The sequence below is a fragment of the Scyliorhinus torazame genome, chromosome 5 (genome assembly GCF_047496885.1).
Source record: "Scyliorhinus torazame isolate Kashiwa2021f chromosome 5, sScyTor2.1, whole genome shotgun sequence".
Lineage (NCBI taxonomy): Eukaryota > Metazoa > Chordata > Chondrichthyes > Carcharhiniformes > Scyliorhinidae > Scyliorhinus > Scyliorhinus torazame.
Window position 1 is genome coordinate 326,712,806 of NC_092711.1, and position 17,359 is coordinate 326,730,164.

General features: G+C 46.7%; 1 protein-coding gene across 1 annotated transcript in view; it reads left to right on the plus strand.

The window, feature by feature from the left end:
- phf6 (PHD finger protein 6) overlaps positions 1-17,359 on the plus strand; it is a 136,310-nt gene that overhangs the window by 38,338 nt on the left and 80,613 nt on the right. Inside the window, 1 exon segment of the mRNA XM_072506006.1 lies at positions 3,129-3,289. Within this exon segment, the coding sequence (XP_072362107.1) occupies positions 3,129-3,289 (161 nt within the window).

The window sequence follows — 17,359 nt, forward strand, 5'->3', positions numbered from 1 at the left end:
TGCCTCGTGCGTCTGAGTCTTGACCGCCAGGCCCAGGACCTCGTCCTCAATACCTGACACCTTCTGCTCCACCACGCGAAGTTCAGTCTCCTGGGTCTTTAAAGTCTCCTTAAGCCCCTCAATTGCCTGTAACAACGGGGTTATTACCTCCTTCTTCAGCAAGTCCACGCACCATCTCACCACCTCGTCCTGCTCAGGCCCCCATGTCACCTGTGGTTTCTCCGCCGCCATTTTGTTTCACTCCCTCTGACCTTCTGGTTGCAGATTCTTCGGGCTGCAGCCGCCGCCGCCGGTTTTTCCCTCCGTCGTTCGGGGGGGACTCCCTTCCCTTGCGCCTCGCACCGGGTTTTTTGGCCGTCAAAGTCCCCGTTGGGGCTCTTAAAAGAGCCCGAAGTTCCGTCGGAGCTGGAGCCGCCGAAACGTGCGGCTCACTCATCCCTGCCGCAACCGGAAGTCAGTCTCCGCCTCTCAATTTACACCCAATCAAATAATAATCTGCCTGCCTATTTCTGCTACCGAAGTGGATAACCTCACATTTATCCACATTATACTGCATCTGCCATGCATGTACCCACTCACTCAGCCTGTCCAAATTCCGCTGAAGCATCTCTGCATCCTCCTCACAGCTCACCCTGCCAACCAACTTTGTATCATCTGCAAATTTGGAGACAATACATTTAGTTCCCTCGTCCAAATCAGTAATATACAATGTAAACACTTGGGGTCCTAGCACAGATCCCTGTGGTACCCCACTAGTCACTGGCTGCCAATCAGATAAAGACCCATTTATTCCAACTTTTTGCTTCCTGTCTACTAACCAGCTTTCTATCCATTTCTAGACACTACCCACAATCCAATGCGCTTTAACTTTACACAGTAACCTGCTATGTGAGACCTTGTCGAAAGCCTCCTGAAAGTTTAAATAAACCACATCCACCAGTTCTCCATGGTCAACTCTACTAGTTACATCTTCCAAGAATTCTAATAGATTTGTCAAGCATGGTTTCCCTTTCGTAAATCCATGCTGACTTTGTCTGATTACACCACTGCTTTCCAAATCCTTGATAATTGACTCCAGCAACTTCCCTACTACCGACGTTAGGTTCACTGGTCTATAGTTCCCTGTTTTCTCTCTGCCTACCTTTTTGAATAGCGGGGTTACATTCGCTACCCTCCAAACTGGAGGAACCATTCCAGAGTCCAAAGAATTTTGGAAAATGACCACGAATAGATCTACTATTTCTAGAGCCACTTGCTTAAGCACTCTGGGATGAAGATTATCAGGCCCTGGAGATTTATCCGCCTCCAATCACATTAATTTCCCAAAAAACATTTCTTTACTAATTTGATATAGATGTTTAAAATCACGAGGAGGGGACTGGACAGAGTAGATAGGGAAACCCTGTTCCCGTTTGTTAAAGGATCAAGATAGTTTTTCGAGGAGGATGTGGAGGCTTTAGAGAGGGTGCAGAAGAGATTTACCAGAATGTTGCCTGGTATGGAGGGCATTAGCTATGAGGAGCGGTTGAATAAACTCGGTTTGTTCTCACTGGAACGACGGAGGTTGAGGGGCGACCTGATAGGTCTACAAAATTATGAGGGGCATAGACAGAGTGGATAGTCAGAGGCTTTTCCCCGGGGTAGAGGGGTCAATTACTAGGGGGCATAGGTTTAAGGTGAGAGGGGCAAGGTTTAGAGTAGATGTGCGAGGCAAGTTTTTTACACAGAGGGTAGTGGGTGCCTGGAACTCGCTACCGGAGGAGGTGGTGGAAGCAGGGACGATAGTGACATTTAAGGGGCATCTTGACAAATACATGAATAGGATGGGAATAGAGGGATACGGACCCCGGAAGTGTAGAAGAGTGTAGTTTAGTCGGGCAGCATGGTCGGCACGGGCTTGTCGGGCCAAAGGGCTTGTTCCTGTGCTGTACATTTCTTTGTTCTTTGTTCTTTGAGAGCAAGAGGGCACTGATTTAAAATGCTTCGCGAATGGAGCAAATGTGGTGTGAGAATTTTTTCACAATGAGTGGTTGCTATCTCGGAATCTTGCATGGTGTTCCTCATCTAGTATTCTGCTTAAGACTTTCTGTCACATCCACTTTCAACTTTAAATCATTTCCGATGTTAGTGCATCTTATTTTCACACAACGCAGGACCATATCATGTAAACCAGAACAGTACTTAGAATCATAGAATTTACAGTGTGGAAGGAGGCCATTAGGCCCATCGAGTCTGCACTGGCCCTTTGAAACAGCACCCCACTTAAGCCCATGCCTCCACCCATCTCAGTAACCCATTTACCCCACCTAACCTTTTGGACACTAAGGGGCAATTTATCATGGCCAATACACCTAACGCACATCTTTGGACTGTGGGAGGAAACCGGAGCACCCGGAGGCAACGCATGCAGACACTGGGAGAATGCACAAACTCCACACAGTCACCTGAAGCCGGAATTGAACCCGGGGCCCTGGAGCTGTGATCTTGGGTAGCATATTGGAAAGTGTCTGTTGTGCAGCCTTAGGGGCTATCCATCATCACATGGGCATTCTCTAAACATTACCACTTGGCTGTAGCTACCAGTTACTTGGACTCTGATTTATTTGAAGATTGCAGCTTGTGATGTCCCTGCGATTGAGTTTGAAACTCTCAAATTGCAACAATATCTGTTGAACAATCTGTTGAATGGTGGATAATTTAGACCGTTAATGTCAATGAAGCTAAGCCAGATCAAGCTGGTGCTTTGTTGGAGCTGAATACAAATAGTTTATTGAAATTAAAGAATTAATGGGTTAAAGTCAATTTTGAAAATATTGTGATAGTGCATTGAAATGTGGGAACTGTAACTTCCCAGCTTGGAAATCTCTCGTAACACCAAGACCATCCCGTTGGGCAGCAGGGAGGAAATTCTCAGCGTGAGTGAGGCCTTTTCGATTATGCTCATCTATGTGGCCTGGGCAGAAACTGCTCACTCTCCTGATGCATGGCGTGAGAACAGGCCAAACTAAAGTGGTGTGGGCACGAACATAACAATTATGATACCAGTTGAATTTTTGCTATCTTTGAATAAAGGTTTAAAGTGCAAATTAAAAAATAAACCACTCATTATTGCCTGATGCTGCTGACAGATGGGTTCCCAGGAAACTTGACTGAGCATTCCACAGGTCCTCGCAGAGGTGCTCAGCAAATGCACAGAAAGAAGAGAAGAGCTCCCAACTCCAAAGATGAGTCAGATGATGCCATGTCCACATCGTCTCAAGGAAAAGATGAAACTAGCTGCAGTTCCTATGTGAGTAATGAAAATTTGCAAAAGTCATTTTTATTCCTCCTTCCCTTTTTCCTCCCAAGCCCCTATTTTCTCAATCTAGAAATTATTTTAAAATGATTTCTGTTCCTTTTACGAAAGAGCCGACGTATGTTCCTGAAATCTTTGAGTCACTTAGTGGCAGTTACATTTTACAACATATAAAAGATAAGAAAATGTGACACAACAGAAAATACAAGAAGAACTCCAGGCCAGGCAGCATCTGTGGAAAGAGTAAATAGGTTAACATTTTGAGTCCATATTACAGGACCCTCGTATTCACTGACAGCACCCTCGTATTCACTGACAGCACCCTCGTATTCACTGACAGCACCCTCGTATTCACTGACAGCACCCTCGTATTCACTGACAGCACCCTCGTATTCACTGACAGCACCCTCGTATTCACTGACAGCACCCTCGTATTCACTGACAGCACCCTCGTATTCACTGACAGCACCCTCGTATTCACTGACAGCACCCTCGTATTCACTGACAGCACCCTCGTATTCACTGACAGCACCCTCGTATTCACTGACAGCACCCTCGTATTCACTGACAGCACCCTCGTATTCACTGACAGCACCCTCGTATTCACTGACAGCACCCTCGTATTCACTGAGCACCCTCGTATTCACTGAGCACCCTCGTATTCACTGACAGCACCCTCGTATTCACTGACAGCACCCTCGTATTCACTGACAGCACCCTCGTATTCACTGACAGCGCCCTCGTATTCACTGACAGCGCCCTCGTATTCACTGACAGCGCCCTCGTATTCACTGACAGCGCCCTCGTATTCACTGACAGCGCCCTCGTATTCACTGACAGCGCCCTCGTATTCACTGACAGCGCCCTCGTATTCACTGACCGCGCCCTCGTATTCACTGACCGCGCCCTCGTATTCACTGACCGCGCCCTCGTATTCACTGACCGCGCCCTCGTATTCACCGACAGGGCCCTCGTATTCACCGACCGCGCCCTCGTATTCACCGACCGCGCCCTCGTATTCACTTAGAGCGCCCTCGTAGGAAGCAAGTTCAAGGTCATTATTATTTGCTGTGTAAAAAAGGGAGGATTTAAAAAAAAAAAAATTTAAAGTACCCAATTCATTTTTTTTCCCAATTAAGGGTCAATTTAGTGTGTCCAATTCACCTAACCTGCACATCTTTTGGGTTGAAATGAAAATGAAATAAATTGCTTTTTGTCACAAGTAGGCTTCAATGAAGTTACTGTGAAAAGCCCCTAGTCGCCACATTCCGGCACTGTTCGGGGAGTCTGGTACGGGAATTGAACCGTGCTGCTGGCGTGCCTTGGTCTGCTTTAAAAGCCAGCGATTTAGCCCAGGTGCTAAACCATCCTCAGGTTCTGAGGATGAGACCCAGGTAGGCACGGGGAGAATGTGCAAACTCCACACAGACAGTGACCCAGGACCGGGATCGAACTTGGGTCCTTGGCGCCGTGATGCAGCAGTGGTAACCACTGTGCCGCCCTAAAAGGGTGAGTATTTTAATCTAGGCTTTCACAGACCGTGCAGAAGAGGCCCTTCGGCACATCGAGTCTGCACCGACAGGTGAAAAACACCTGACCTACCAACCGAATCCCATTTTCCATAGGCCCATAGCCTTGAATGTTATGACGTGTCAAGTGCTCATCCAGGTACTTTTTAAAGGATATGAGGCAACCGGCCTCTACCCCCCTCCCAGGCAGTGCATTCCAGACCGTCAACACCCTCTGGGTAAAAAAGCTTTTCCTCAAATCCTCCCGCCCATCACCTTGAACTTGTGTCCCCTCATAACTGACCCTTCAACTAAGGGTCCCTAAACTGTCCCTAAGCTAGGGAACTAAGCTGTTCCCTATCCACCCTGTCTATGCCCCTCAATGTTGTACACCTCGATAAGGTCGGCCCGTCTTCTCTGCTCCAGAGAAAAGAACCCAACCTCTCTTTAAAACGTACACGTTCCATCCCAGGCAACATCCTGGTGAATCACCTCTGCGCCCCCTCCAGTGCAATCACATCCATCCTGTAATGTGGCGACAGAACTACACACAGTGCTCCAGCTGTGGCCTCACCAAAGTTCTATACAACTCCAACATGACCTCCCTGCTTTTGTAATCTATGCCTTGATTGATAAAGGCGAGTGTCCCAAATGCTATTTTCACCACACTATTAACCTGCCCCCCTGCCTTCAGAGATCTGTGGACAAACTCACCAAGGTCCCTTTGTTCCTCAGAACCTCCCAATGTCAGACCTTTCACTGAATACTTCCTTGATCCCAAATGCAGAGTTGCCAGCCAGCACGGATTTTCCATATTTTATACAGAAAATCCGTTTGAATTCGGGAGTACAATTTAGAACATAGAACAGTACAGCACAGAACAGGTCCTTCGGCCTTCGATGTTGAGCCGAGCATTGTCCGAAACCAAGATCAAGCTATCCCACTCCCTGTCATTCTGGTGTGCTCCATGTGCCTATCCAATAACCGCTTGAAAGTTCCTAAAGTGACCGACTCCACTATCACAGCAGGCAGTCCATTCCACACCCTAATCACTCTCTGAGTAAAGAACCTACCTCGGACATCCCTCCTATATCTCCCACCCTGAACCTTACAGTTATGCCCCCTTGTAACATCCACCCGAGGAAATAGTCTCTGAACGTCCACTCTATCTATCCTCCTCAACATCTTATAAACCTCTATTAAGTTACCACTCATCCTCCTCCGCTCCAATGAGAAAAGCCCTAGCTCCCTCAACCTTTCCTCATAAGACCTACCCTCCAATCCAGGCAGCATCCTGGTAAATCACCTTTGCACCCTTTCCAATACTTCCACATCCTTCCTATAGTGAGGTGACCAGAACTGCACACAATACTCCAAATGTGGTCTCACCAGGGTCATGTACAGTTGCAGCCTAACCCTGTGGCTCTTAAACTCAAGTCCCCTGTTAATAAACGCTAACACACTACAAGCCTTCTTCACGGCTCTATCCACTTGAATGGCAACCTTCAGAGATCTGTGGACATGAACCCCAAGATTTCTCTGTTCCTCCACATTCCTCAGAACCCTGCCGTTGACCCTGTAATCCGCATTCAAATTTTTTTCTATCAAAATGAATCGCCTTGCACTTATCAGGGTTAAACTCCATCTGCCATTTTTCGGCCCAGCTCTGCATCCTATCAATGTCTCTTTGCAGCCTACAACAGCCCTCCAACTCATCCACTACTCCACCAATCTTGGTGTCATCAGCAAATTTACTGACCCACCCTTCAGCCTCCTCCTCCAAGTCATTGATTAAAAATCACAAATAGCAGAGGACCCAGCACTGATCCCTGTGGTACACCGCTGGTAACTGGTCTCCAGTCTGAAAAGTTTCCATCCACCACCACCCTCTGTCTTCTATGTGATAGCCAGTTACTTATCCAATTGGCCAAATTTCCCTCTATCCCACACCTCCTTACTTTCTTCATAAGCCGACCATGGGGAACCTTATCAAATCCATGTATACAACATCAACTGCTGTACCTTCATCTACACACTTAGTTACCTCCTCAAAGAATTAAATCAAATTTGTGAGGCAAGACTTACCCTTCACGAATCTGTGTTGACTATTCTGGATTAAGCTGCATCTTTCCAAATGGTCATAAATCCTATCATTCAGGACCTTTTCCATTAATTTAACGACCACCGAAATAAGACTAACCGGCCTATAATTACCAGGGTCATTCCTATTCCCTTTCTTGAACAGAGGAACAACATTCGCCACTCTCCAGTCCTCTGGCATTCTCCCCGTGGACAGTGAGGACCCAAAGATCAAAGCCAAAGGCTCTGCAATCTCATCCCTTGCCTCCCAAAGAATCCTTGGACATATCCCATCAGGCCCAGGGGACTTGTTGATTCTAAGGTTTTTCAAAATTGCTAATACATCCTTCCTCAGAACATCTACTTCCTCCAGCTTACCCGCCTGTATCACACACTCATCCTCAAAAACATGGCCCCTCTTCTTGGGGAACACTGAAGAAAGGTATTCATTCAACGCCTCCCCTATTTCTTCTGACTCCATGCACAAGTTCCCACTACTGTCCTTGACCAGCCCTACCCTCACCCTGGTCATTCTTTTATTTCTCACATAAGAGTAAAAAGCCGTGGGCTGTTCCTTGATCCGACCCGCCAAGGACTTCTCATGCCCCCTCCTAGCTCTCCTAAGCCCTTTTTTTAGCTCATTGCTTGCCACCTTGTAACCCTCAAGCGACCCAACTGAACCTTGTTTTCTCATCCTTACATACGCTTCCTTTTTCCTCTTGACAAGACATTCAACCTCTTTTGTGAACCATGGTTCCCTCACACGGCCATTTCATCCCTGCCTGACGGGCATACCTATCAAGGACACGCACTATTTGTTCCTTGAACAAGCTCCACTTTTCATTTGTGCCTTTCCCTGACAGTTTCTATTCCCATTTTATGCTCCCTAATTCTTGCCTAATCGCATCATAATTACCCCTCCCCCAATTATAAACCTTGCCCTGCCGTATGGCCCTATCCCTCTCCATTGCAATAGTGAAAGACACCGAATTGTGGTCACTATCTCCAAAGTGCTCTCCCACAAACAAATCTAACACTTGGCCCGGTTCATTACCCAGTACCAAATCCAATGTGGCCCCTCCCTCTTGTCGGCCTATCCACATATTGTGTCAAGAAACCCTCCTGCACACACTGTACAAAAACTGTCCCATCTGAACTGTTCGAACTATAGAGGTTATTCCAATCAATATTTGGAAAGTTAAAGTCATCCATGACAACTACCCTGAGTCCTCCATACCTATCCATAATCTGTTTTGCAATTTCTTCCTCCACATCTCTATTACTATTTGGGGGCCTATAGAAAACTCCTAACAACGTGACTGCTCCTTTCCTATTTCTAACTTCAGCCCACATTACCTCAGTCGGCAGATCCCCTTCGAACTGCCTTTCTGCAGCCGTTAAACTATCCTTGATTAACAATGCTACTCCTCCACCTCTTTTACTACCTTCCCTACTCTCACTGAAACATCTATACCCCGGAACTTCCAACAACCGTTCCTGTCCCTGTTCTAACCATGCCTCCGTAATGGCCACAGCATCGTAGTCCCAAGTATCAATCCACGCTCAAAGTTCACCTACCTACATTTAAACCCACCTTTCTGTCTGCTAGTACACTCCTGCGACCTTGATACCCTCCTCAGTACCTCACTACTCTCAACACTGGCTTCTGGACGACAGCTCGTTTTCCCATCCCCCTGACAAATTAGTTTAAACCCCCCCCCCGAAGAGCCGTAGCAAATTTCCCTCCCAGGATATTGGTGCCAGTCTGGTTCAGATGCAAACCGTCCTGTCTGTACAGGTCCCACCTATCCCAGAATGTGCTCCAATTATCCACGGCTTGTTCAAGGATCAGCTACTGCGTGTTCTTGATAAGTATGTGCCGGTCAGGCAGGGAAGAAGGCGTCGAGCGAGGGAACCGTGGTTTACCAAGGAAGTGGAATCTCTTGTTAAGAGGAAGAAGGAGGCCTATGTGAAGATGAGGTGTGAAGTTTCAGTTGGGGCGATGGATAGTTACAAGGTAGCGAGGAAGGATCTAAAGAGAGAGCTAAGACGAGCAAGGAGGGGACATGAGAAGTATTTGGCAGGAAGGATCAAGGAAAACCCAAAAGCTTTCTATAGGTATGTCAGGAATAAGCGAATGACTAGGGAAAGAGTAGGACCAGTCAACGACAGGGATGGGAAATTGTGTGTGGAGTCTGAAGAGATAGGCGAGATACTAAATGAATATTTTGTGTCAGTATTCACTCAGGAAAAAGATAATGTTGTGGAGGAGAATGCTGAGCCCCAGGCTAATAGAATAGATGGCATTGAGGTACGTAGGGAAGAGGTGTTGGCAATTCTGGACAGGCTGAAAATAGATAAGTCCCCGGGTCCTGATGGGATTTATCCTAGGATTCTCTGGGAGGCCAGGGAAGAGATTGCTGGACCTTTGGCTTTGATTTTTATGTCATCATTGGCTACAGGAATAGTGCCAGAGGACTGGAGGACAGCAAATGTGGTCCCTTTGTTCAAAAAGGGGAGCAGAGACAACCCCGGCAACTATAGACCGGTGAGCCTCACGTCTGTAGTGGGTAAAGTCTTGGAGGGGATTATAAGGGACAAGATTTATAATCATCTAGATAGGAATAATATGATCAGGGATAGTCAGCATGGCTTTGTGAAGGGTAGGTCATGCCTCACAAACCTTATTGAGTTCTTTGAGAAGGTGACTGAACAGGTAGATGAGGGTAGAGCAGTTGATGTGGTGTATATGGATTTCAGCAAAGCGTTTGATAAGGTTCCCCACGGTAGGCTATTGCAGAAAATACGGAGGCTGGGGATTGAGGGTGATTTAGAGATGTGGATCAGAAATTGGCTAGCTGAAAGAAGACAGAGGGTGGTGGTTGATGGGAAATGTTCAGAATGGAGTACAGTCACTAGTGGAGTACCACAAGGATCTGTTCTGGGGCCGTTGCTGTTTGTCATTTTTATCAATGACCTAGAGGAAGGCGCAGAAGGGTGGGTGAGTAAATTTGCAGACGATACTAAAGTCGGTGGTGTTGTCGATAGTGTGGAAGGATGTAGCAGGTTACGGAGGGATATAGATAAGCTGCAGAGCTGGGCTGAGAGGTGGCAAATGGAGTTTAATGTAGAGAAGTGTGAGGTGATTCACTTTGGAAGGAATAACAGGAATGCGGAATATTTGGCTAATGGTAAAGTTCTTGAAAGTGTGGATGAGCAGAGGGATCTAGGTGTCCATGTACATAGATCCCTGAAAGTTGCCACCCAGGTTGATAGGGTTGTGAAGAAGGCCTATGGAGTGTTGGCCTTTATTGGTAGAGGGATTGAGTTCCGGAGTCGGGAGGTCATGTTGCAGCTGTACAGAACTCTGGTACGGCTGCATTTGGAGTATTGCGTACAGTTCTGGTCACCGCATTATAGGAAGGACGTGGAGGCTTTGGAGCGGGTGCAGAGGAGATTTACCAGGATGTTGCCTGGTATGGAGGGAAAATCTTATGAGGAAAGGCTGATGGACTTGAGGTTGTTTTCGTTGGAGAGAAGAAGGTTAAGAGGAGACTTAATAGAGGCATACAAAATGATTAGGGGGTTGGATAGGGTGGACAGTGAGAGCCTTCTCCCGCGGATGGATATGGCTGGCACGAGGGGACATAACTTTAAACTGAGGGGTAATAGATATAGGACAGAGGTCAGAGGTAGGTTCTTTACGCAAAGAGTAGTGAGGCCGTGGAATGCCCTACCTGCTACAGTAGTGAACTCGCCAACATTGAGGGCATTTAAAAGTTTATTGGATAAACATATGGATGATAATGGCATAGTGTAGGTTAGATGGCTTTTGTTTCGGTGCAACATCGTGGGCCGAAGGGCCTGTACTGCGCTGTATTGTTCTATGTAACTGAAACCCTCCCTCCTACACCATCCCAGCATTGAATACGCACAAGGAGAGCTGATTGGTAAGCTGCCTCCAGAAAAGCTTTATTTGGTTTCCTTGGCGACAGAGTTCCGTGCAGAGGCCCCGCCCTCTCCTCTCTGCCCTGCACACTAACAGCGCATGCGAGTCAGGTGATCCTGGCCTTTGCGCGGCCTCGCATGAGGCATCGAGGTGCCTGTAGCATTGGGAATTGTGGATGATGCAGTGATGCAATTTCTAAATGTTTTCATCTTGATCATTTAAAAACTCAGATGGGTGATTTAAACCCTGCTGCATTTGTTCTCTGCAGTATTATAGAACACGTTTTCTAGTGCCTTCCATTACCATTTCCAGCTGTTTCTGTTTTGACTTAGTCTAGTGGGGAGGAAGCCAGCCACAGCAGGGCTGTTTGTGGAGGAGTTACCAGTAGGCCTCAGTTCAAGCCTGTTAGTCTCTTGTATTGACAGCATCGTCAAGTTGGAAGAAAAACCCAAATATTGAGTAAGTAGTGATCAGGACTTCATCTGGTGCTAAATCTAGAAAACAGACTTTCAATAAGGACTACACATCAAGATTGTCCTTTATTATACAATCAAGGAAGCATGAATACACTCCACGATGTAACATCTGCGCATCGAACTTCAGCATCGCCCACAGAGGAGCTAATGACACGCAGGCACATATACAATCCAAGAAACATCATGCTGTGGCGCAAGCTTCTGAAAGCACTCGTGATATTAAACCTTTCGTGCAACAGCAAGACAGCTCAGTTAACAGAGCAGAAACTTTGATGACACATTTCCTGTTGAGCAACATGAGGTGTTTTCTGCTGCTGATCATTTGACTGATCTTGTGGAAGTGATGTTTCCGGACAGTTCGATTGCTTCTAAGTTTGCTTCATGCCGGACCAAGACAACAGCAATAGCCAAGACTCGAGACAGTGAGACCAAGGGTGACATCCTTGGGAAAATTAGGGAAGTCTCCATATCAACCGATGGGAGTTCTGACGGTGGTGCGGAGGAATAACTCTATCCTTCCGGAGGAGGTGGTGGAAGCAGGGACGATGGTGAAAATGAAATGAAATGAAAATGAAAATGAAAATCGCTTATTGTCACAAGTCAGCTTCAAATGAAGTTACTGTGAAAAGCAAATCAGCTGCCAATCTCTCCAGTGGACTTGCTTGTGCCCAGTCTATTACTACCTTGAGAAGTCTAGCAAGCGCCACAAAGAGTTCAAGGGAATACAAACATTGTGCAATCTAAAAAATCCCAGACTACTCAAACATGTCTATACGAGATAATTGACCTTAGAAAGATCACGAGACAGATTTCTGGAACCATGGTCTGCGTTACAAGAGTACTTCTCCCAAGAAGCAGAATCTGAGAAAGGAGATTGAAAGAATGAAGGGGGCTTGAGAGACACGAAGCGACTGAAGATTGGCATTTCTGGAAAGACGTCTACCAAACCTCCAGAGGCTGAGACCAAGGAGATTGCTCAACACCCGCACGCGCGCGCACACCCGCGCACGCACACAGTTGTGTTGCATGTAGCACATCATCTACAACAAGAACATTGTTTGCAGAAACAAAAAACAGCATTCACGATGCCAAAACAAAGAGTGTTGCCTGGTTTCAGCTGCTATCAGGAAACGGGCCCCTGCAACAGTCAGACCCAAAAAGACCAGTGCAGGATCTGTTCAGAAAACGGCTATTCTTGTGCATGGTAGCAAGACTGACAACAGTAAGAGAGAGGGAAAAAGCAGCTGTTCAAGTGCTGGATGCAAGAAGGAGTCTCCCTCAGCTAGCACCCCGTTACTAATACAACAGTACAGCTATCTCAAGGCAAAGTTTCCGGGACTTATGCAAAGCTTTGTGACAGAAACTAACTGTATTGTATCTTCAATATACACATCCTGTGTTTAACAGACTCAATCTAGAGCTCCAAAATGAAGCTTCCAAGGTTCAGACTCTACATCAGAAGCTGTTCGACTTTCTTCAGGACCTGCTGCTTTGCTCTGTGAAACCTTCTGCAATTGCCAGTGTTCCATTGCTTGCTAGCTACATGCACAAGGACAACTGCAGAAGTCCGATGAAGACCTTGTCGTTGGTGAACAAGCCAGGCAGTTTCTCAAGACCGGACACCTCACCTTGCAAGATATGAGTAACTCCTACTCATCAGTCCAAAAGGACGGTGTTGCAGTGTGTGACTATGTCACCACCAAATTTCCCCTTCAGGACGAATTGCTGCTACAAACAAGAGTGGGAGATCCAAGGGGGAGGATGGAGGGAAACGTTACATCAATTTGTTACTTCAAAGCGATTCCATGTCTTGGGAGATGTTCTGGATGACTTAGAAGTGGAATTTGCTCAATTCCAGGTTGACACATTGAAGGAACTGCATTGGACAGGACAATCGGATGAAGTTTGGGTGGATATCTCCCAGCTGAGGGGAAAATCAATCCGTAAGCTGAAGTATTGTCATCTTCCAAAAATCATGCTGGAGGTATCGTCAATCGCACATAGTAACACAAGATGAACGGAGTCTGGTCAGGAAGAACTCCACTGAGTTTCAACCCAGTTTAGGAACCAAGACACTTTCTGATTTCTTAACCTAGAAAGTCTAGGCTCAAGCCTGACAGTGCTGATGGAAAATGCAATTCAATGTAAAACTGCTTGATAAGTGTGACAGAACTACATCCCTAAGTAAGTCCGAGGTAAACTTTAAAATTAAGATGAAAGCAGGTAATTCCATCACTGCCTTGCCAAATGCAAAAGAGCTGCCTCCGTGAGGTGGAGCTGACTCGGATACTGGTGGAAGGACAATTTTGAACTTCCTGTAAAAAGGCGAATGTTTTACAAAGAACTAAGAAATGTACAGCACAGGAACAGGCCCTTCGGCCCTCCAAGCCCGTGCCGACCATGCTGCCCGACTAAACTACAATCTTCTACACTTCCTGGGTCCGTATTCCCTCTATTCCCATCCTATTCATGTATTTGTCAAGATGCCCCTTAAACGTCACTATCGTCCCTGCTTCCACCACCTCCTCCGGTAGCGAGTTCCAGGCACCCACTACCCTCTGCGTAAAAGCCTTGCCTCGTACATCTACTCTAAACCTTGCCCCTCTCACCTTAAACCTATGCCCCCTAGTAATTGACCCCTCTACCCCGGGGAAAAGCCTCTGACTATCCACTCTGTCTATGCCCCTCATAATTTTGTATACCTCTATCAGGTCTCCCCTCAACCTCCTTCGTTCCAGTGAGAACAAACCGAGTTTATTCAACCGCTCCTCATAGCTAATGCCCTCCATACCAGGCAACATTCTGGTAAATCTCTTCTGCACCCTCTGTAAAGCCTCCACATCCTTCTGGTAGTGTGGCGACCAGAATTGAACACTATACTCCAAGTGTGGCCTAACTAAGGTTCTATACAGCTGCAACATGACTTGCCAATTCTTATACTCAATGCCCCGGCCAGTGAAGGCAAGCATGCCGTATGCCTTCTTGACTACCTTCTCCACCTGTGTTGCCCCTTTCAGTGACCTGTGGACCTGTACTCCTAGATCTCTTTGACTTTCAATACTCTTGAGGGTTCTACCATTCACCGTATCTGCCCTACCTGCATTAGACCTTACAAAATGCATTACCTCACATTTGTCCGGATTAAACTCCATCTGCCATCTCTCCGCCCAAGTCTCCAAACAATCTAAATCCTGCTGTATCCTCCGACAGTCCTCATCGCTATCCGCAATTCCACCAACCTTTGTGTCGTCTGCAAACTTACTAATCAGACCAGTTACATTTTCCTCCAAATCATTTATATATACTACAAAGAGCAAAGGCCCCAGCACTGATCCCTGTGGAACACCACTGGTCACAGCCCTCCAATTAGAAAAGCATCCTTCCATTGCTACTCTCTGCCTTCTATGGCCTAGCCAGTTCTGTATCCACCTTGCCAGCTCACCCCTGATCCCGTGTGACTTCACCTTTTGTACTAGTCTACCATGAGGGACCTTGTCAAAGGCCTTACTGAAGTCCATATAGACAACATCCACTGCCCTACCTGCATCAATCATCTTAGTGACCTCCTCGAAAAACTCTATCAAGTTAGTGAGACACGACCTCCCCTTCACAAAACCGTGCTGCCTCTCACTAATACGTCCATTTGCTTCCAAATGGGAGTAGATCCTGTCTCGAAGAATTCTCTCCAGTAATTTCCCTACCACTGAAGTAAGGCTCACCGGCCTGTAGTTCCCGGGATTATCCTTGCCACCCTTCTTAAACAGAGGAACAACATTGGCTATTCTCCAGTCCTCCGGGACATCCCCCGAAGACAGCGAGGATCCAAAGATTTCCGTCAAGGCCTCAGCAATTTCCTCTCCAGCCTCCTTCAGTATTCTGGGGTAGATCCCATCAGGCCCTGGGGACTTATCTACCGTAATATTTTTTAAGACACCCAACACCTCGTCTTTTTGGATCTCAATGTGACCCAGGCTATCTACACACCCTTCTCCAGACTTAACATCTACCAATTCCTTCTCTTTGGTGAATACTGATGCAAAGTATTCATTTAGTACCTCGCCCATTTCCTCTGGCTCCACACATAGATTCCCTTGCCTATCCTTCAGTGGACCAACCCTTTCCCTGGCTACCCTTTTGCTTTTTATGTACGTGTAAAAAGCCTTGGGATTTTCCTTAACCCTATTTGCCAATGACTTTTCGTGACCCCCTTCTAGCCCTCCTGACTCCTTGCTTAAGTTCCTTCCTACTTTCCTTATATTCCACGCAGGCTTCGTCTGTTCCCAGCCTTTTAGCCCTGATAAATGCCTCCTTTTTCTTTTTGACGAGGCCTACAATATCTCTCGTCATCCAAGGTTCCCGAAAATTGCCGTATTTATCCTTCTTCCTCACAGGAACATGCCGGTCCTGAATCCCTTTCAACTGACACTTGAAAGCCTCCCACATGTCAGATGTTGATTTGCTCTCAAACATCCGCCCCCAATCTATGTTCTTCAGTTCCCGCCTAATATTGTTATAATTAGCCTTCCCCCAATTTAGCACATTCATCCTAGGACCACTCTTATCCTTGTCCACCAGTACTTTAAAACTTACTGAATTGTGGTCACTGTTACCGAAATGCTCCCCTACTGAAACATCTACCACCTGGCCGGGCTCATTCCCCAATACCAGGTCCAGTACCGCCCCTTCCCTAGTTGGACTGTCTACATATTGTTTTAAGAAGCCCTCCTGGATGCTCCTTACAATCTCCCCCCGTCTAAGCCCCTGGCACTAAGTGAGTCCCAGTCAATATTGGGGAAGTTGAAGTCTCCCATCACCACAACCCTGTTGTTTTTACTCTTTTCCAAAATCTGTCTACCTATCTGCTCCTCTATCTCCCGCTGGCTGTTGGGAGGCCTGTAGTAAACCCCCAACATTGTGACTGCACCCTTCTTATTCCTGATCTCTACCCATATAGCCTCACTGCCCTCTGTGGTGTCCTCCCGCAGTACAGCTGTGATATTCTCCCGAACCAGTAGCGCAACTCCGCCTCCCCTTTTACATCCCCCTCTATCCCGCCTGAAACATCTAAATCCTGGAACGTTTAGCTGCCAATCCTGCCCTTCCCTCAACCAGGTCTCTGTAATGGCAACAATATCATAGTTCCAAGTACTAATCCAAGCTCTAAGTTCATCTGCCTTACCCGTAATACTTCTTGCATTAAAACATACGCACTTCAGGCCACCAGACCCGCTGTGTTCAGCAGCTTCTCCCTGTCTGCTCTGCCTCAGAGCCACACTGTCCCTATTCCCTAGTTCTCCCTCAATGCTCTCACCTTCTGACCTATTGCTCCCGTGCCCACCCCCCTGCCATACTAGTTTAAACCCTCCCGTGTGACACTAGCAAACTTCGCGGCCAGGATATTTATGCCTCTCCGGTTTAGATGCAACCCGTCCTTCTTATACAGGTCACACCTGCCCCGGAAGAGCTCCCAGTGGTCCAGATAATGGAAACCCTCCCTCCTACACCAGCTGTTTAGCCATGTGTTTAGCTGCTCTATCTTCCTATTTCTAGCCTCATTGGCACGTGGCACAGGGAGTAATCCCGAGATTACAGCCCTCGAGGGGTTCGCATTTTTAATTCTTAGATTTACTGAATGTCTGAAACTTAATTTGAAAACACCCACTCATGATGTACAGGTGTGAAGCATTGGATTTGCATTTTCTATTTGTGTTTTAGATTTGTGCAATAAAGGTGTAAAGCTGTACTTCAGATTGGTGGGCATTTTTTCTTTGAAATTAAAATCCGGATTTTATTGCCAAAATACTGATTTTTGGTATCTGGAATACCGATTTCTGTTGGGAAAGGTTGGCAGCTCTGCAAATGGGACCTACTCTTTCCCTGGTTATCCTACTCCCATTGATATACTTGTAGAATATTTTGGGATTTTACCTACTTTTTCCAGCCAGAACTTTCTCATATCCCTCCCCTCTTTGCTCTCCGAATTGCTTTCTTAAGCTCCACCCTGCACTTTCTGTATTCCACTAATGTCTCCGCTGATTTGCTCCCCTTGTAC